Source organism: Pongo abelii, chromosome 4, assembly GCF_028885655.2.
Source record: "Pongo abelii isolate AG06213 chromosome 4, NHGRI_mPonAbe1-v2.0_pri, whole genome shotgun sequence".
NCBI classification, from domain to species: Eukaryota; Metazoa; Chordata; class Mammalia; order Primates; family Hominidae; genus Pongo; species Pongo abelii.
In genome coordinates, this window is record NC_071989.2 from 34,973,714 (window position 1) to 34,994,757 (window position 21,044).

The following is a 21,044-nucleotide window of genomic DNA, read 5'->3' on the forward strand; positions in this document are numbered from 1 at the left end:
TAATCCAGCACTTTGGAAGGCTGAGGTGGGAGGATCCCTTGAGCTCGGGAGTTCAAGACCAGCCTGGGCAACCTAGGGGGACTCCATCTCTACAAATTAAAAAAATAAAAATTAAAAAAAAAAAGAAAATTTGGGAAAGGCTATACTGCATGTAAAACACACTTATTTGTTGAATAAGTGAATGAATTATAGGGATTAGATCTCACTTACCTGTGTAACAGCTATAGAATCTTCTTTATTACCCTGCACCTAGTAGATACATATCTATAAGTACTGGTGGATATAGTCAACTGGGGAAAATATTATTTGAGACTGAAGCTTGCCTGTTTCTTGTACCCTTTCTTAAAATGATGAGGTGTGTGCATTTTTTTTTCCTGGACAATGTGAATCTGAAACCTTCCCAGTGAAAACAGTTTACTTTGTCTTTCGTCTTAGCCTTGCTGATTATATTGGCAAAACAGTCTCCTCACTGAAAACTGGAACAAGAAATGCAGCTTTTCTCAAGATAATCTCAAATAGATTCCTCCAGATAGCTGCCCGAGCAGAGGCACAGAACAAGAGCATTCTAATTGGTGATGGTTAGGGTTTTAGCATCTTTTCCCAAGAAAGTCAAAGAAACTCTCTTCCTGGCTTATGCTGTGCCACTGGATTACTTTGATTGAGTTGATATGTTTGAAAACTCAAAACCTCTTGACTAGCCAGATGTCTGTGACCACTGAGTTCCACTGGTTTTTCAGGTCCCAATGATTAAACCAAAATAAAAGAAGGTGATGCCATGTCTGGCCAAGGGCAGACACTGCTGGTTGCCAAATCCCCAGCGTTCATCACCCGGTTGACATGATGTTTGCTATTCTAGATGGAGGCAGGCAAGGCTTCAAAAAGGCCAAGCTTCAAGAGAAAACCTTTAAGTAAGTCAGTGTCATTTGGAAATGATTTGATGAATAGGAAACTTACCGGCCAGCCAATATCATTTGTGATATATTAGCAGGAATGTTTGGAGCCCACATTGAGGGTAAGGTCTCTTTCCCACATGCCGCCCTTCATAGCTGACACATTACACATGTCTCTGCAGCATAACATATGGCTTCCTGAACTTGCAAGTATGGCCTAATGTGCTCTGTTGAAATAGTATCTGTTTAAACAGTCTCTTGGAAAAGTGAGCCATATTCAATAAAATCTTTAATTTCATGTCTGTGAATGTTTCTCTAGAGCCCTTTGAAATATGATTTTGAAGGAGCATAGTAGAAAATTTGCATTAAGCTGTTATCAGCCTCTAAAAGGGTATTGGACTATCAGTCCCAAATTGTAAATATTAAAATATTCATAGAGCATTAGTCAAGAAGGAACAGTGCAGCTCATCAAATTCCAGAAGAATCACCATTTTTAGGTACCTAGTATGTGCCAGGCTGTTTATGTATGCTGCATCTAATTCTCAGGAAAATTTACAAGTAGGTGGGATTTCCTGCCATTTATAGATAAGGACAGGGAGGCCCAGGGACACTGATGACCACCTAGAAGTGATGGAACTGGAATTTCAACTCAATAGCACCAAACTCTGAAGTCTGTCTCTTCTTTTCTACACCAGGAATTTTAAACTTGGGCTTAGGAGTGGGCTGGGTGGGGGTAGATATTTAAGCCAGAAATCATATGCAAGTTTTTGTGTGGATGTGCATTATTCTGAGGAAAGTCTGTAACTGTACCAGATTCTCCATAGACCCCCCTCATGGGGGTCCATGAGGCCTCCAAAAGACTAAGAACCAGATTTTGGTGCCACTCTGCCTTTTTTTTTTAAGAGATGAGGAAACAGCAAGTGAGACTGAACCATTCGAAGGCGTTTGACCTGGTGTTGACTTGACCAAAAACTGAACCACAGGACTTCTTTCTAAATTCTGTGTGTATGTGTTTTGTATGCCTGAAGGGTGATGGTGAGGAAAGGAAAAGGAAATAAAAGAAATAAATCACATATGGAGAAAAGTACACAAAACGATGTACGGGCTAACAAGCAGTTATAAAGTGAGCATCTGAGGAGCTGCTTATCAGACTCTAAAACAGAGCAAGTCCCAGAATGGTCCCAGGTGTCCCTTCCTGATAGGATACCACACCTTCACCCCTAATCATGACCCTTACTTTTATAGTGACCTTATCCTTACTTTATCTTTTTTTTTTTTTTTTTTTTTGAGATGGAGTTTTGCTCTTGTTACCCAGGCTGGAGTGCAATGGTGCGATCTTAGCTCACCACAACCTTCGCCTCCCAGGTTCAAGTGATTCTCCTGCCTCAGCATCCTGAGTAGCTGGGATTACAGGCATATGCCACCATGCCTGGCTCATTTTGTATTTTTAGTAGAGACAGGGTTTCTCCATGTTGGTCAGGCTGGTCCCGAACTCCCGACCTCAGGTGATCCGCCTGCCTCGGCCTCCCAAAGTGCTGGGATTACAGGCGTGAGCCACCACGCCTGGCCATAATTTTTTTTTTTTTTTAATTTGAGATGGGGTCTCCCTCTTATCGCCTAGGCTGGAGTGCTTACTGCAACCTCTGCCTCCTGAGTTCAAGCGATTCTCCTGCCTCAGCCTCCCAGGAAGCTGGGATTATAGGTGCCTGCCATGTCTGGCTAATATTTTTTGTATTTTTAGTAGAGATGGGGTTTCACCATGTTGGCCAGGCTGGTCTCGAACTCCTGACCTCAAGTGATCTGCCCGCCTCGGCCTCCCAAAGTGTTGGGATTAAAGGCGTGAGCCACCTCGCCCAGCCTATAATTTTATCATCTGTGTATACATCCCTAAACACTGTGGTTCCATGTTTCCTGTTTCTATCTTTATGTGCATGCAGTCATACTATTGTGGGTTTTCTTGTGTGTGTCTTGCTTCTTTCAACAATACTGTTTTTAATACCCATCTGTGCTGTTGTATGTAGTTGTAGTTTGTTCATTTTCATTGCTGTGTGTTATTTTGTCACTTGACTATGTGATAATTTATTTATCCATCATCTGTTATTGGAAACTTGGGTTATTTGTAATTCTTGCCTGTTATGAGCAATGCTTTCGTTGACATTCTAATGCATGTCTTATACACAGGTTGGGGAAAGACCAATATTTACTCAGCTTTTGTGGGAAACAAAATACCTAATTCTACAAGAAAATAGTGAAGAATTCTTCTCTTCGCAGGCCTGCTCCCTTAATGCCTTGTGGAAGAAGAAAATTCTTTCAAGTGAATTCTCCTGTTAGTCTTAGCATAGGTTCCAGTTGTCCTCAAGCTAGCAATAAAAATCAAAGGATGCACTCGTTGAACCTAAGTGATTCCAGGGGTCCACCTCAGACTCCTGGGGTCAGAGTCTGCCAGATGGGGCCTGGAAGTCTGCAGATTTAACAGGCACCCAGGTGATTCTTGTGACTGGGAGACACCGCCTTCTCCCTGATTTAATTTATAAGGCTGGGCTCCTTAGTTGGGAAGAGATTTGAAGAAAGTGTTCACATGATTAAAATTTTGGAAAATTGGCCTTTTGTTAAAAAAGTTAAGGGAGTTGGATTTATTTAGCCTATAAAAAAAAGCTGAAACACGATTTAATAGTTGTTTGCAAAAGAATGAAACTTTTGTAAATGAAAAAACAAATATTTGCTAAGTCAAGAGTGATTTAGGTCAATCAACCTCCTGCTAAAATTAGCAGCAAATACTGAGCACCATGGGGGTAAGAAATGAAGCCTGTTTTCAGGGCCTTCAGGGAGCTAAACACAGGAGAAAAACTGTAAGCTCTCGAACAAAAACCAGGATGCGATATTTCATCAAGTCTAGACTGTGGGCTTCGGTTGAGATGAGCGAGTGGGTGGCCCCCAGGGACGCAATGGAGTAGAGAAACAGAGAGGTCACCAGGACAGGGTGGAGAGAGCCTGCAGGGCTTGAGCTAGGCTTTAGAAATATGCCTTTACTTTGGCGGATGGGATGACAGAGCATTCTGAAGCAGTGGCTGCCAGTGTTTTTTCTTGTGATCCTCCAGTAAGAAATATGTATATTTCTTACATATATGTGTGTATGTATATATGTATGTATGTATGTATATATATATATATCTCTTTTCTTTTTTTTTTGAGACAAGGTCTCGCTTTGTCTCCCAGGCTGGAGTGCAGTGGTGCAATCTTGGTTCACTGCAACCTCCACCTCCCAGGTTCAAATGATTCTCCTGCCTCAGAATCCCAAGTAGCTGGGATCACAGTCATCAGCCTCCGTGCCCAGTCAAGAAATGTATTTTATATCAGTCAGGATACACATACATGTAATAAATAAAAGTTTCATCAGACATTTAAACTTTATTAAAGGTGGTGCATCTGATGTTTTCTATTTTTCGATTTTATTTTTTGAACATGTTAGGTTAACCGATAAACTATATAGCTTTCATAGAGTTGAAAACTATAAGAGGACCAGAAGCCCAGTGTGGAGGCAGAGTCAGTCCTGTCCTATGGAAGCCATGCTAGTTAGAGGAGAGGATTTCCATGGAAAGTGGTGAGAGGTAATATTGTTAGTTTGATGGTGGTCTCCAAAAGCCTTCCTTGATTCTAGAGTATGAATGAATTACTTTGGGATGTTATGATAAAATTTCAAACTTTACCTATTTATTTGACCAGCTCTACTTTTAGATAGTAGATTGACCAAAGTGACTTTTTGAGATTTCTTTTGATGCTTAGGGGTGGGGGTAGGGGGGAGGATTTGCTTCTGGATTCCAAAGAATGACTCAAAGTGCTTATTGAACACCTGTTTTGTCTCATGTTGTGATTGGCGATGGGAATTTTGGTATAGAAAACGGCACTGGAGCCGGGCACGGTGGCTCACACGCCTGTAATCCCAGCACTTTGGGAGGCCAAGGTGGGAGGATCACTTGAGGTCAGGAGTTCAAGACCAGCCTGGCCAATGTGGTGAAACCCCATCTCTACTGAAAATATAAAAATTGGGCCAGGTATTGTGACTCATGCCTGTAATCCCAGCACTTTGGGAGGCCAAGGTGGGCAGATCACGAGGTCGAATGCTTGAGACCATACTGGCCAACATGGTAAAACCCCATCTCTACTAAAAATACAAAAATTAACTGGGCGTGGTGGCGTGCGCCTGTAGTCCCAGCTACTCAGGAGGCTGAGGCAGGAAAATCTCTTGAACCCAGGAAGCGGAGGTTGCAGTGAGGTGAGATCGCGCCACTGCACTCCAGCCTGGTGACAGTGCGAGACTCCATCTCAAAAAAAAAAAATTAGCCAGGCATGGTGGCAGATGCCTGTAATCCTAGCTACCCAGGAGGCTGAGGCAGGAGAGTCGCTTGAACCCGGGAGGCAGAGGTTGCCGTGAGCCGAGATCACATCACTGCACTCCAGCTTGGGCAACAAAGTGAGACTCCGTCTCAAAAGAAAAAAAAAAAGAGCATGGCACTGGATACAACAGTTTTATAGGAAAGGATGAGAGGATGTAGGAAATATCTCCGTGGGCAAGTTTAGGAAGGATAAGTGATGGCCTCTTGAGCACTGTGCTTCTGGAAGGAGCATGATATGGCCAGTTGTGCATATCAGAGCTGATTGCAAGTATGATTTAGTGGCCTGGCCCAGGACTAGACAACTCTGCTATTTGATCAGAATCCACATTCCTGGATCAGAGGTCTAATTGGGACCCTACTTGGCCTCTACTTTTAGCATGCTTGTGAGAATTTTAAGAGAAAAACTCTTTTTAAAATTTTTTATTTTTAGAGATGACATCTCACTGTGTTGCCCAGAGTGGTCTCGAACTCCTCAAGCAGTCCTTCTGCTTTGGCCTCCCCAGTAGCTGGGATTACAGTTATGAGCTACCACGCCCAGCCTCTTACCTTCTCTCCTCTTTTCCCATCCTAGCTCTGCTTACTGTGAACCCCATCTGCAGCACTTCTTGAATGGTGTTGTGGATTATTTATTGAAGATTTGCTTGTGTAGCCATGTTCTCTTCATCTGCTCCAAGAGAAAAGTAAATTCTGGCCTGCACTGAGAAGAGGCTCTAAATAGAAGAGAGGCATTTCAGACCACTACGAATGTGGCATTGACCTTCTCTTCCAAAGAGCAGGATAGGGAGGATCTCTCCTGCCATGTCTTATAGAAATTGAACTCCCTAAAGATCCATGTGGAACTAATTTTAGGGAACCCCTGCAATCGGATTTTTCTCTACTTAAGAGTAGAGTGCCTTAGCAACGTTGAAAAGGAAAATCCTGTCATGTAGCCGTTCCTTTGCTTGAGTACTTTCAGTCCTGTCCTCTGAGATTTCATATCCTTTTGATCTTCCCAGTCTAGTTTTAATTTGTTCAGTTTAGGTTAGAAAAGGATTTTGAAAAACAATACTTTTATCTTTTAGGATTTTTGTTTTTTTTGTTTTTTGAGACGGAGTCTCGCTCTGTCACCCAGGCTGGAGTGCAGTGGCGCAATCTCGGCTCACTGCAAACTCCGCCTCCTAGGTTCATGCCATTCTCCTGCCTCAGCCTCCCGAGTAGCTGGGACTACAGGTGCCTGCCACTATGCCCGGCTAATTTTTTGTATTTTTAGTAGAAACGGGGTTTCACCGCGTTAGCCAGGATGGTCTTGATCTCCTGACCTCATGATCCACCCGCCTTGGCCTCCCATAGTGCTGGGATTACAGGCGTGAGCCACCGCGCCCGGCCCTCTCTTTTAGGATTCTATAGGTAGGGATCATTGGTCCTAAATGTTCTTCAGTAAACTTTCCCTCCCTTTTTTCTTTGCTTGTAAAGTGCACTCAGGGGGAATAAGCTGCACTGTGTTTCTTGGGGCTTGATCATTTGCTGTAGTTGTTTGTACAGTTAAGTTACGCTTTCTACTCTACTAACAAATGATGGTGTGAGGAATGCCATATTTCTTGTTTCCCTTCAACAGGAAGCTTGATTGGTAACTAAAGACAACATCTCGTGTCTTCTTTGTGAGTAAATTGCTGTAGTAGGAGCGTGGCTGATGTTGGTCCAGAGGCATTCTTACTTTGTTAAACCTACGAAGAGAGTCATCAAGGAGAGCTGCACTCTTCTACATGGTGGCCTCTGGCTAACGGCACGTGAAGTCTCAAAGTTAAAAATTCACTTCTTCAGTAGCACTAGTCGCATTTCCAGTGCTTGGTAGCCACAAGTGGCTCATGCAGTATTGACATTTTGGGCCAGATTATTCTTGGTGGGGGTAGGAGGGCTGTCTCATGCATTTGTGCATTGTAGGATGTTCAGCAGCACACCTGGTCTCCACCTACTCAATGCCAATAGCACTGTATAGACATAACAACCGAAATGTTTCCAGAGATTGCCAAATGACCCCACAGGGGCAAAACAAATCTTGGTTAAGAATCACTGGCTTTGTGGCTATAGTATTTGAAAGCCCAGATAGAGAATATTTCCATGATGGCAGACAGTCCTGTTCTAGAATAATCCCTAGCAGAGTTTGGGGAATTTTATGTAATAGGAATTTTGAGCTTTGGCGGAATCACAGTGGACATCCCGTCCAAAGCCTGGGGAAACTGAGGCACAGAAAGATTATGGGTGACTTCAGGTCACACCACGTGTAAGTGTCAATCTGGAGTTCTGGACTTCAAGTTCACGCAGCCCAGAGAACAAGCTGCTGATTTTTGTTCAAACCTGCTTCATTCTTACTGTGCACCTGCACTCAGTACTGGTGGGGGAGGACAGAGTCCTAAAAACTGGGAATGGTTCAGTCCTGAGACGTTCAGAGATGCAAATCCTAGACACATCTCTTTTATCCCTCCCTGGCTTAAGGCCCTACATATGGGCTAGGGTTGGGAGGGTGACTGAGACATTTGATGGACAAAGACCTGTTGGGTTTCCTTATTTCCATCAGTACAGAGATTGGGAACATACTCCCGGGGCCATGGAAGACTGTCATCCTATAAAATTTCTTCTTTTTAGCTTTAAAATCTTCATTATCTCCCCTGTCTGCTTCCTTGTAGGGGTCGATCGTAAAGCTGTTAATACGAAATACCTGGAGGTTCATCTCTTCAGAGGCTGCAAGGAAGCAGAGTCTATAGAAAGCTTTGGGAAGTGAAAAGGAGTCTCTCCCAGGGTGTGGTGTCCACAGCTGAAGGGGTCAGAAAGTGGGCTTAGCTCAGGGGCCTGGTGCAGGAGACGACTGGAAGGCAGCCCGGGCTTGCAAAGTGCCCAGAGGCTCTGATATGCCCAACATCTTTCCTTCCTCCCCTCTCTCCCTCATTAATCCCATGTGCTTCGACACTTCCCAGTGACTCTTCAGTCACTGGTTCTATAATTCTCTCCCTCCTCTGCTCCCAAACCTTCAGTGGCTCACTGCTGCCTTTCATGTCTTTCTTAGTCTTATATTCAGAGCCCATTTGCGCTTATATAGAAATCATCTCTTTCCCTCCTAAGTGTAGAAACCAGTTTTGCACATATGAGTGCCTTACTGCTACTGTGGTTTGCAGAATTATTCAGTTGGGGTTTGGCGTTGACAGTGATTGAGGCTTTGCTCAAAGCTCTTTGATGTTTAATAGCTTGCTCAGGAAGAAGTTTTGTTTCTGGTGAGACTTTGTTGAGTCGGTAGCCTGGACAACTACTTAAAATCAGTATCCAGCTCAAAATTTAGGGCCTGGTAAACAGACCAGAAAGAGAGGCAATAAAAGCAGATGAAAAATTGTGTGTCTTTAAACCTCGGGTAACCTTGAGCGGCTGGTTTGGTTCTGTAACACGGTGGACAGAGTGAGCTGTGGATGAGGTCAAAGGCCAACGTGCTGAGGAGCAGCTGTCTAGTTCAGCTAGAAGTTAGCTAATGTGTAAACCGGCCTTGAGGTCTTTTTACGTTGCTTCATAGTCCTAGTGTTAGTTAAAAGAAGTAAATTTTATCTCAGAGTTTGGTGACTAGCCGTGATTTCATTGCACTATTTATGTTTTCTTTTGGGAAAGCGGCCTTCTTGGGTGTCTCCATGGTGAAGGGGAAGGTATTTTAAAACACGCTCATTTGGGAGCAGGCTTTAATTTGAGTGATAGGAGGGTGGGGGCTGCGAGGACTGCAGCCCCGCTGGTCAGTGCGGCTGTGGCCAATGTTTTTCACGACCTCTGTTTCTTCTCTTTCTCTACAGACCAATGAGTGGAACAAGAATGATGACCGGCTACTGCAGGCCGTGGAGAATGGAGATGCAGAGAAGGTGGCTTCACTGCTCGGCAAGAAGGGGGCCAGTGCCACTAAACACGACAGTGAGGGCAAGACCGCGTAAGCTGAAACACTGGTTTGCAGATATGCTGGTTCTGGGCTTTCGGGGTATTCTCTGGAATCCTTAGTATCCATAGGGGAATTTCACATGTGCTCCCTCTCCACTCCCATGTTGAAATATGTAAGAAGATATTTTAATCTAGTTCCTTTCTCTCCAAATTCCAAGTCACATATGGAGCTCTACCTTGAATGGGTATACATGTTCCCAGGTATAAGCAAAGGTTTTACCTCCCAAGATTGCAACCAATTGTAGGTGAGACATGAATTCTCTCTTCGATAAGAAATAGCATAAAAGAGAAAAAAGTATTTTCGTATAACCCTCAAACCTTACTGTGTATTTATCTTAAACTACTTGTTTATTTATTTGATCTTCCTTAACATAGATCAGTAAGTACATGAGTAGTATGATTTTGCTTTATGGTTTGCTGTATGTAGTACTCTTGCTTGCCATAATTAAAGCTGTATATTTGATTAAGTATTTGTGTGTGTTTGTGCATGTATTTGTTTATATACATTCTTACATTGGCAGTGTTGTGGAGAGAGCACTGACTTTGGAGCCAGATAGACATCTCACGGGAACTCTATCACTTATGAGTTGTGTAATCTTTGAAGCTCAGTTTCCTTACTATAAAATGGAGATGGCATTAGTTAACTGTTAGAGTAGTTATGAGTATAAAATGAAATAATAATGTAGATTGGGTGCCCTCAGAAGCAGGCTCTGAAGTGCAAGTAGTTTTATATCTTTTCTTTTTTCTAACATGTCAAATGATGGTTATTGTGTAATTACTGTGAAACACAAAGTAGTAGTATATATTACTTAGGGATGTATACACACATACAATGCAAGTAATTTCTATAGCCAGTGATCCCAGGAAGCATAAGAAAGGAAGAAACCTCTATTTTTAAGGTGTGTTATTGACAGGTTCCAACTTTATCACTTTTTCTTGATGAGGATTCTGGGAATCTGTTTAGACCTAGAGCAGGGTTTGGCTATGTTACCCAGGCTAGACTTGAACTCCTGGGCCCAAGCAATCCTTCTGCCTCAGTCTCCCAAGTAACTGGGACTACAGGCATGTGCCACCATGCCTGGCTACTGTCTGATTTTATAAATAAAGTTTTATTGGAACACAGCCGTACCCATTCATTTAGGCATTGTTCGTGACTGTTCCCACACTACAAAGGCAGAGTTGAGTAGTTATAGCAGAGACTACATGGCTCACAAAGCCCAGAGTATTTATCTGGCCTTTTACAAAAAGAGTTTCCTTACCCCAGGTTTATAGTATGCCTCAGAGTTATTCCACCCAAGGGGTAAGAAACCTGGGGTATCTCTCCCTTATCGCCTCTCCCTCAAAGGTTGAGTGCTGACCGGGTACAGTGGCTCCCGCCTGTAATCCCAGCACTTTGGGAGGCCAAGGCGGGTGGAATCACTTGAGGTCAGGAGTTCGAGACCAGCCTGGCCAAAATAGTGAAGCCCTGTCTCTACTAAAAATAGAAAAACTAGCCAGGTGTGGTGGCAGGCACCTATAATCTCAGCTACTTGGGAGGCTGAGGCAGGAGAATCGCTTGAACCTAGGAGGCGTAGGTTGCAGTGAGCTGAGATTGTGCCACTGCACTGCAGCTTGGGCGACAGAGCAAGACTCTATCAAAGGAAAAAAAAAAGGTTGAGTGCTACTCTAGGGGACACCATGGTCGTGACCAGAAAAAGTCTAAGGGGTCCCCAACCCCCAGGTCACAGACCGGACCGGTACTGCTCACAGCAGGAGATGAGCAGTGGTTGTGCAAGCAAAGCTTCCTCTGTATTTACAGCCACTCCCCATTGCTCGCATTACTATCCACCTCCTGTCAGATCAGTGGCAGCATTAGATTCTCATAGTAGCACAAACCCTGTGGTGAACTGCACATGCGAGGGATCTAGGTTGTGAGCTCCTTATGAGAATCTAATGCCTGATGATCTGTCAGTGTCTCCCATCACCCCCAGTTGGGACCATCTAGTTCCAGAAAAACAAGCTCAGGGCTCCCACAGATTCTACATTACAGCGAGTTGTATAATTATTTCATTATATATTACAATGTAATAATAATAGAAATAAAATACACAATAAATGTAATGTGCTTGAATCATCCCAAAACCATCACCTGTACCTGGTCTGTGGAAAAATTGTCTTTCACAAAACTAGTCCCTGGTACCAAAAAGGTTGGGGACTGGTGGTCTAAGGGGATTTGGGAATGGCACCTTCAGCTGTAGGTGGTCTATATAAAGAGTGGCACAGCACCAAGCCCACAGTGAGCACTTGATAAAGCCAGTCACCTACCCTGCTCATCCTAGATTAGTGGTTTGCAATCTTGGCAGCTTCTGCGTTCGAATCACCTGGAGTGCTTTTTTTTTTTTTTTTTTTTTGAGATGGAGTCTCTGTCGCCAGGCTGGAGTGCAGTAGCGTGATCTCGGCTCACTGCAACCTCCGCCAGGCTGGAGTACAGTGGCGTGATCTTGGCTCACTGCAACCTCTGCCTCCTGGGTTCAAGCTATTCTCGTGCCTCAGCCTCCCGAGTAGCTGGGACTACAGGCATGCACCACCACACCCAGCTAATTTTCGTATTTTTAGTAGAGACGGGGTTTCACCATGTTGGCCAGGATGGTCTCGATCTCCTGACCTCGTGATCTGCCTGCCTCGGCCTCTCAAAGTGTTGGGATTACAGGCATGGGGTGCTTTTTAAAAATATTGATGCCATATTGATCAGAATCAACCCCAGATGCTCTGAATCACTTGGTCTGAGGAGAGGCCCAGGAATCTATATTTTTTGTTCTGAGGTGTTTGGTGGTAAATGTTGGGGCTTTTGGTCTCCCTTTTGAATCACCACTTGGCCTTCTTTGTCCCTGTTCTCCCTAGTCCAGGTTTGCACATGTTTGTGCAAGACAACCTCTTCATGTCATCCCAGAGAAAGGGGAGAGAAAAGTTTATGATAATTTTGTCCAAGACAGTACTTACTAAAGAGAAGACAGAAAATTTAGATGAGCAGCTTAGCTACAATTGTGATCACCTTAACAAATTTGAACCTTTTGATCATAAGATATTTATTACATGTGTTCTCTTTCTCTTTTTATTGTGGTAAAATGCGTATAACATAAAATTTACCATTTTAACCATTTTAAAATATACAATTTAGTGGCATTAAGTATATTCACAATGTTGCACAACCATTGTCACTTTCTAGTTCTAGAACTTTCTAGTCAACCCAAAGAAAACCCCGTACCCATTAAGGAAAAACTCCCCAACCTCCCCTCCCCTTCCTCTGGCAACCACGAATCTGGATTCTGTCTCTGGATTTGCCTGCTCTGGATATTTTTTATAAAAGTAATCATATAATATGTGGCCTCTTGTCTCTGTTCCTTTCACTTAGCACAATGTTTTCAAGGCTCACCCGAGTTGTAGCTTCTGTCAGTACTTCATTCTATTCTCTCTTCGTGGTAGACATATACATAGCAGTTAGATAAGAGTCATCACCTCCATTTTGCAGATAATAAAACTAAGGCCCACATAACACAGCTCTTCCTGAATTTACCTTTTCGGGTGCCTGTGTGTGAGACAGGGTCTCACTCTGTCACCCAGGCTGGAGTGCAGTGGTGTGGTCACAGCTCACTGCAGCCTCTCAGGCTCAAGCGATCCTCCTGCCTCAGCCTCTCAGTTTAGCTGGGACTACAGGCATGCACCACTGCACCCAGCTAATTTTGGTTTTGTTTCGTTTTGTTTTTGTAATGATGGGGTCTTGCTGTCTTGTCCTAGTGATCCTCCCACGTCAGCTTCCCAAAGTGTTGGGATTACAGGCATGAGCCACCATTCCCAGCCTTCTATTTCCTAGAGAGCTTTCGTGGTAATTTTGCCCTGGAATCTACAGTTGCCTGTCTGTCTAGAGGCTTGATTTTGGCCCTCAAGGTCTTTCCTCTGGCTCTGCCCTGCTTACCTACATCCTCTTTCCCCACTGTTTCTTCTGGAGGTGGAGCTGTCTGCTCCCACCCTCCCCACAGATCAGAACGTCCACCTGTGCACCCAGGTTCTATGTCCAGTCCAAAATGCCATCCTCCCTTGTTCTCTTCCTCCGTTTAGACTTTTCTTCTCTTTGAAATACTAGAAATCTTGATTTAGAACCTGGTATATTCGATTATTTTATTCTATTTATTTAGAGATGGGTCTTGCCATATTGCCCAGGCTTGATTTGAACGCTTGGCCTCAAGCGATCCTCCTGCCTCAGCCTCCTGAGTAGCTGGGACTATAAGACATGCACTACCACACCCACCTTTATTCTGTTATATCGAATGAACAGGAACAACAACAGAAATGTCTCCATTCTAAGAAAACCTTTGTTTTCTGAAAGACTTGAATCCCGTACAGTACAGTAAAGTTCCCTGAGGACAGGGATGGGACCAATCTTGTTGTATTGGTCTTTCCCATTGTTCTAGGCCCAAAGGAGGCCTTCAGTCGGGATTTGTGTAAATAACTTTTCAGTGTGATTCTTGTGGAGAAAACATTCTTTTTTTGCTGATAATATCTTATGGGTAAATTGCTTAGGGGTGAATTAACTTGGATTCAGAGAGGAAAGAATTATTCTGGCAAACATCACAACCTGACTTGGCCCTCCAGCTTCCACGGCAATTTAAATAGAGAAGTACTCAACCTTTACCACCTAGAGAGCCAGGCAGTCTAGAAAGTCCCAACAATGTGGCAACAAAGGCAGCCATCTCCACAGACGTTCTCCAGAAGCCTCCATAACCCAAGGTCAATAACCAGATGGGTGGTTGGGTAATGCCTTAGACTTTTGAGTTTCTTTCTGGAGTATTTCCTTTCAGGGAAAGATGAGAATGCATGCCAGGAAATTTTCTTCCTCTAAGATTGATCAAAGAGGGGTTAAAAAAAAAGTAGAAGCAACTGAATGACTGGAATTCATTTAAGAAAAGAATAAAGGAAGGGTGGTGTCTTGGGTAGGAAGGGAACAAAATAGAGCAGAGCCAAGAGTTATAGCTGCAGGCTGTGTTTATGGAGTCAGGCCTGGCGTGCCTCTGCCCAGCTGTTCTCTTTCCATGGTGGATGTGAGGAAGTGGGAGGAGGTCAATGTCCTCAAACCTCTTACCGTAGAAGAGTCTAATTGTTTCAAGATGGGTTCCCTACATTTGGATGTGCATTTAATTAAAGTTATGTGTGTTTGTCTTACGAACAACCAGACTAAATAAAATCACTGCCGACACTGTAGTATTTGAACAAATACCACCTGGGCATGTGTGTGTAGATATAAGAAGTGTGTGCATGTGTGTGTGTATGTGTCTGTAGCATTTTATGTAGCCTACTTTTCAGAAACCTGATCTTTTTGGCTATGAAAGCAAGAATTTGTGAGAGTATTTTTAGATGACTCTGTGGAGCTTGACTATAAAGTGGGAGAGGCAGGCCTTGAACTTTAGAAATCACTATAATAAGGGCTTCTCTGGCTGGTGGTTTGTTGCACATTCTCTCTTCCTGTTTTCTCAGTATAGGGATGTATTAGATATTTTACACCAGCAGTTCAATCTTGGAAATCAAGTTATACCACCTGATCAGCTCTCTCCAGTTCTTCTCACGTACAGCTGCAAAATTAATTTACCTAAAACCACTACATGTTATTTGTGCAATTGCAGCCTCCTACCTTCCCTGTGAAATCACCCTATGTCTTTTCTAAGACCTGTTGATATTTGTCAGAGTGATAAATGGAAGAATGTAATTGCTATATCCACTCTGCTTTGAGTCATATAGATTTTTGAAGTTGAGATAACCTCTTTTTATACTTTGCAAATATGCTTAAATGTTTGTGTTTCATTAATCTAGTTGGGAGGTACTCCCTGGGTCTAAAATGTTCCAGACTTTGTCATAAGTAAATACAAAAGGAAAAATATACTCCTGGCCTCAAGATGCATAACACCTAGTCGGAAAGACAAGGCCAATGAAAATACTGGAGAATAATCAGATGCTAACCTGTAAAATACTGCATGTAAGGGGTTCAGGACAGAAGAGCTCATGAGACACTGGAGATGCTAAGAAATGCTTCTTGCCTGAAGTGTGATGTGAGGTTGGCTTTGTAGAATGGAAAGAGTAGTGGATTATACTGTAACCAGGGTGGATACAGGCAAATGGGGTTCAGGTAACAGCATGAACAGAGGCCACCCTAAATTGATTGTTTTGGTTTGGTTTTTTGAGATGGAGTCTTGCTCAGGCTAGAGTACAGTGGAGTGGTCTCGGCTCACTGCAACCTCCTGCTTCCTGGGTTCAAACTGTTCTCCTGCCTCAGCCTCCCACATAGCTGGGATTACAGGTGCCCACCACCACACCTGGCTAATTTTTTTATTTTTAGTAGAGATGAGGTTTCACCATATTGCCCAGAGTGGTCTCGATCTCCTGACCTCAAGTAATCTGCCCGCCTTGGCCTCCCAAAGTGCTGGGATTACAAGCGTGAGCCACTGCACCCGCTAATCACCCTAAATTGAAACGAGAACAATGACACCATGGCCATGCTTTCTTTCCCTTCTTTAAGAGCTCATCAGAGCAACTTGAGTTCGGGGCCCCACTCACTAGATCATTGGTTCTCAGCTCGGCTCCCATTAGAATCACCTGGGCAGCTTTGACAAATGCTGAGTTCCACCTGCAGAGATTCTGGTTTCAGTGGTATGGCGGTACTCCTGGGGATGGGGTTTCAGAAAGCGCTTTAGGTGATTTGAGTGGTTTGTCCAAACAGAACCACTGAGCAAGACACTACAGTGAGACCCTGCATTTCCTAGCCCAGAGCTTTCCAACAGGTGCTACACCGTGATACATTATAGGTAGGCTGAGGAAGGCCCAGGAAGCACAGGTGAATTTTTTTTTTCTCTCTCTCTCTGTCTCTCTGTCACACACACAAATACATCCCTGTATATATGCAATGTATGTATATAAGACTTTGTACACAAAATAGAAATTGCAATGAAAGGTAAATTTTGGCTTAAAGTAAATTATAGTAAAGTAACAATTCTCGAGTTTTTTGTTTTTTTTTTAAGGAAGCAGTGTTGTATGTTAAAACTGAACTTAATTTATTGCAAAATTGTGCTTTAGAAGGAAGACTTATAACCAAGATTGTGGTGCAAAATTGATGAGAATAGATTTGGAAATTTGAACTACATTGGTTAAAATATTGGTGATATGGTTTGGCTTTGTGTCCCCACCCAAATCTCATCTTGAATTGTACTCCCATAATTCCCATGTGTTGTGGGAGGGACCTGATGGGAGATAAGTTGAATCCTGGGGGCAGTTTCCCCCATACTGTTCTTGCGGTAGTGAATAAGTCTCACGAGATCTGATGATTTTAGTAGGGGTTTCTGCTTTTGCGTCTTCCTCATTTTTCTCTTGCTGTTGCTATGTAAGAAGTGCCTTTCACTTTCTGCCATGATTCTGAGGCCTCCCCAGCCATGTGGAACTGTAAGTCCAATTAAACCTCTTTTTCTTCCCAGTCTCAGATATATCTTTATCAGCAGCGTGAAAATGGACTAACATAGTAAACTGGTACCAGTAGAGTGGGGCATTGCTGAAAAGATACATGAAAATGTGGAAGCGACTTTGGAACTGGGTAACAGGCAAAGGTTAGAACAGTTTGGAGGGCTCAGAAGAAGACAGGAAAATGTGGGAAGGTTTGGAACTTCCTAGAGACTTGTTGAATGGCTTTGCCCAGAATGCTGATAGCGATATGGACAATAGGGTCCAGGCTGAGGTGGTCTCAGATGGAGATGAGAAACTTGTTGGGAACTGGAGTAAAGGTGACTCTTGTTATGTTTTAGCAAAGAGACTGGTGACATTTTGCCCCTGCCCTAGTGATTTGTGGAAATTTGAACTTGAGAAAGATGATTTAGGGTATCTGGCGGAATAAATTTCTAAGTAGCAAAGCATTCAAGAGGTAACTTGGGTACTGGTAAAGGCATTCAGTTTTATAAGGGAAGCAAAGCATAAAAGTTTGGAAAATTTGCAGCCTATTAGATAGAAAAGAAAAATTCATTTTCTGTGGAGAAACTCAAGCCATCTGCAGAAATTTGTATAAGTAGCAAGGAGCCTAATGTTAATCCCCAAGACCATGGGGAAAATGTCTCCAGGCCATGCCAGAGACCTTCACGGCAGCCTCCCCCACCACAGGCCAGGAGGCCCAGGAGGAAAAAGTGGTTTCATGGGCTGGGCCCAGGGTCCCTGTGCTGTGTGCACCCTAAGGACTTGGTGCCCTGTGTCCCAGCTGCTCCAGCTGTGGCTGAAAGGGGCCAACATAGAACTTGGGCTGTGGCTTCAGAGGGTAGAAGCTCCAAGCCTTGGCAGCTTCCACATGATGTTGAGCTTACAAGTACACAAAGGCAAGAACTGGGTTTGGGAAACTATACCTGGATTTCAGAAGATGTATGGAAACACCTGGATGCCCAGGCAGAAGTTTGCTGCAGGGGTGGGGTGCTCATGGAGAACCTCTGCTAGGGCAGTCCAGAAGGAAATGTAGGGCTGGGATCCCCTCACAGAGTCCCTACTGGGGTACCAGCTAGTGGAGCTGTGAGAAGAGGGCCACAATCCTCCAGACCCCAGAATGGTAGATTCACCAACAGCTTGCACCATTCACCTGGAAAAGCTGCAGACACTCAACACCAGCCCGTGAGAGCAGCTGGGAGGGAGGTTGTACACTGCAAAGCCACAGGGGTGGAGCTGCACAAGACCATGGGAGCCCACCTCTTGCATCAGTGTGACCTGGATGTGAGACCTGGAGTCAAAGGAGATCATTTTGGAGCTTTAAAATTTGATTGCCCCGCTGGATTTCAGACTTGCGTGGGCCCTGTAACCACTTTGTTTTGGCCAATTTCTCCCATTTGGAATGGGTGTATTTGCCCAATACCTGCACCCCCATTGTATCTAGGAAGTGATGAGCTTGCTTTTGATTTTACAGGCTCCTAGGTGGAAGGGACTTGCCTTGTCTCAGATGAGACTTTGGATTGTGGACTTTTGGGTTAATGCTGAAATGAGTTAAGACTTTGGGGGAACTGTTGGGAAGGCATGATTGATTTTGAAATTTGAGGATTGAAATCTCTCCACATGAGATTTGGAGGGACCAGGGGCAGAATGATATGATTTGGCTCTGTGTCCCTACCCAAATCTCATCTAAAATTGTACTCCCATAATTCCTATGTGTTGTGGGGGTACCCAGTGGGAGATAATTTGAATCATGGGTGTGGCTTCCCCCATACTGTTCTTGCAGTAGCGAGTAAGTCTCACGAGATCTGATGGTTTTAGTAGGGGTTTCCGCTTTTGCATCTTCCTCATTTTTCTCTTGCCACCGCCATGTAAGAAGTGCCTTTCACCTCCCGCCATGATTCTGAGGCCTCCCCAGCCATGTGGAACTGTAAGTCCAATTAAACCTCTTTTTCTTCCCAGTCTTGGGTATGTCTTTATCAGCAGCGTAAAAACAGACTAATGCAATTGGTAAGATCACAGCATTTTTCATTTTAGAGCTATTTTCAAAGCTGGATTAAGTATATTGAGAATGAAGGATTTTAGACACTTAAATGGGTAATTTTTGCCCAGGGTCAAGGCTCTTTGGCTTTGCTTTTCCCCTCTCTTTTCCCTCCACTGGCTGGACCTGCCCCAAATGCAGAGGTCAGGAGAGCCTGGGAAATGTAGTTGGCTGTGATAGACAGCAGAGCAAGGGAGGGTGGAGATGGATCTCAGAACCCACAGCAGCGAGCGACCTGCACTCATCCACTATCACACTGGGGCTGCTGGAGCGGGAGTTTCTCATGCTGAGTAGCAACCAGCCTGCTCAGAGGCTGAGGCACATGAGATCATTAGCGTGTGCCAGTTCTTTAGAAACACTTCTGCTTTCCCTGCTTAGTTCCTGCCTTCCAAGATGCCATTGCCCTCACCGCCACCACCCCCACCACCCCCCACCCCATTCCACCGAGTCTGGCGTATCATTCAAGGCCCAGTTTACCATCTCTTTCCTGAAGCCATTTCTAAAATTTCCTGAGTGAGTGCTGTCTTGCCACTGCCTCTCTGAAATCACCTAGGATTTGATGGGTTTTGGTTTCCTACGTACTTATCTGATTTCTGTTATCAAATTATCAGGGTGAGAGCCCAATCTTTCCTAATAAGAAAGGAATTGTTTCGTATTAATTATGTTAATACTGAATGTCCCAACACTGGGCTAGGTTCTCGTGGATAGCCTCTGCTAGGGCAGTGCAGAAGGGAATTGTAGGGCTGGGACCCCCTCACAGAGTCCCTACTGGGGCACCACCTAATGGAGCTGTGAGAAGAGGGCCACCATCCTCCAGACCCCAGAATGGTAGATTCACCAACAGTTTGCACCGTTCACCTGGAAAAGCTGTGAGACTCAACACCAGCCCGTGAGAGCAGCTGGGAGGGAGGCTGTACACTGCAAAACCACAGGGGTGGAGCTGCCCAAGACCATGGGAGCCCACCTCTTGCATCAGTGTGACCTGGGATGTGAGGGACTCTGTGAGGGGTCCCAGCCCTACGTTTCCTTTCTGCACTGCCCTAGCAGAGGTTCTGCATGAGCACCTAGCCCAGTGTTGGGGCATTCAGTATTAACATAATTAATAAGAAACAATTCCTTTCTCATTAGGAAAGATTGGGCTCTCGCCCTGATAATTTGATAACAGAAATCAGATAAGTACCTAGGTAACAAAAAACGTGTGTCATTCATTCAGCCAGCAGTTTATTCATTCAACTTAGAGAGCTTGTCAATTTCCATCAGGTGTTTCCCATCTGATGCTCTCAATCACCCTGAAGTAAATTTATGAAAAGGGAAGTGGGGATCAGTGAAGTTCTGGAATTAGTACAAATCGCATGTTCTACATACTGGAGTCTGGGGGTGTGTCGGTGAATACAACATAGAAATCATTTGCCCTAATGGAGACTTCATAATACTCAAGTACCATTTCCAGACTATCCTTATGAAGCCAAACAATCCTGAAGAAAAAGAGCAAATGCTCTGGTTAAATGTCTTGGGCCCCGGGTGCGGTGATTCACGCCTGTAATCCCAGCATTTTGGGAGGCCGAGACGGGCAGATCGCTTGAGGTCAGAAGTTCAAGACCAGCCTGGCCAACATGGCGAAATGCCGTCTGTACTAAAAATACAAAAATTAGCTGGCTGTGTAGATGCACGCTTGTAATCCCAGCTACTTAAGAGGCTGAGGCACACGAGTTGCTTGAACCTGGGAGGTGGAGGTTGCACCTGGGAGGTGGAGATGGTGCCACTGCACTCCAGCTTGGATGACAGAGTGAGACCCAGTCTCAAAAAAAAAAAAAAAAAAAGGATGAGGAGTGGTTCCTCAGTCCTTGGGTGTGTGATCTTCCATCTCAGTGTCTTCTCCCTCCTGTCCTCAGAAGTAGTACTGCTGATTCTATTAATTAACACATCACGGGCACTTAAAGGATAGTAATCCTGTTTTTTTAATAGCATTTCATTTTTTACATGCCAGTCATTTATTATACCTTTTGAGCAGGGAAAGGCAACAAATGTTTCCATCTCAAACTTTCTGCTACATCAGTTCCTAATAGAAGCAGTGATCAGCTATTGCAGCTGCTTTTGAAATCACTGAAAGCCAGGCAACCCATCACTTTTCTGCTGAAAAGATTTGTCTCTGGGCCAATAGAGTTAATTCTACAGAGTAGAATTTAGTTTTTCAAGGCTTTTATAACTAAAGTTATAAGATAGGGCTGCCTTCCTTACCCTCAGTATAATCTGAAATGGGAATCCAGACCTTTTAATCCTATTGTTAGGATTGGCCTGCTGAAA

The 21,044-nt window shown here is 44.1% G+C and overlaps 1 protein-coding gene across 12 annotated transcripts in view; it reads left to right on the forward strand.

Annotated features, from left to right (window-relative positions):
- RAI14 (retinoic acid induced 14) overlaps positions 1 to 21,044 on the forward strand; it is a 176,230-nt gene that overhangs the window by 92,371 nt on the left and 62,815 nt on the right. For 10 of the 12 annotated variants that reach the window (XM_002815478.5, XM_002815479.5, XM_009240629.3 and 7 more), the window contains one exon: positions 9,088 to 9,218. In XM_002815478.5, coding sequence (XP_002815524.3) covers positions 9,088 to 9,218 — 131 coding nt within the window. Of the gene's footprint in view, positions 1 to 9,087; positions 9,235 to 21,044 lie in introns of all 12 variants that reach the window. The other 2 variants (XM_054555460.1, XM_063724084.1) reach the window with 1 other exon arrangement.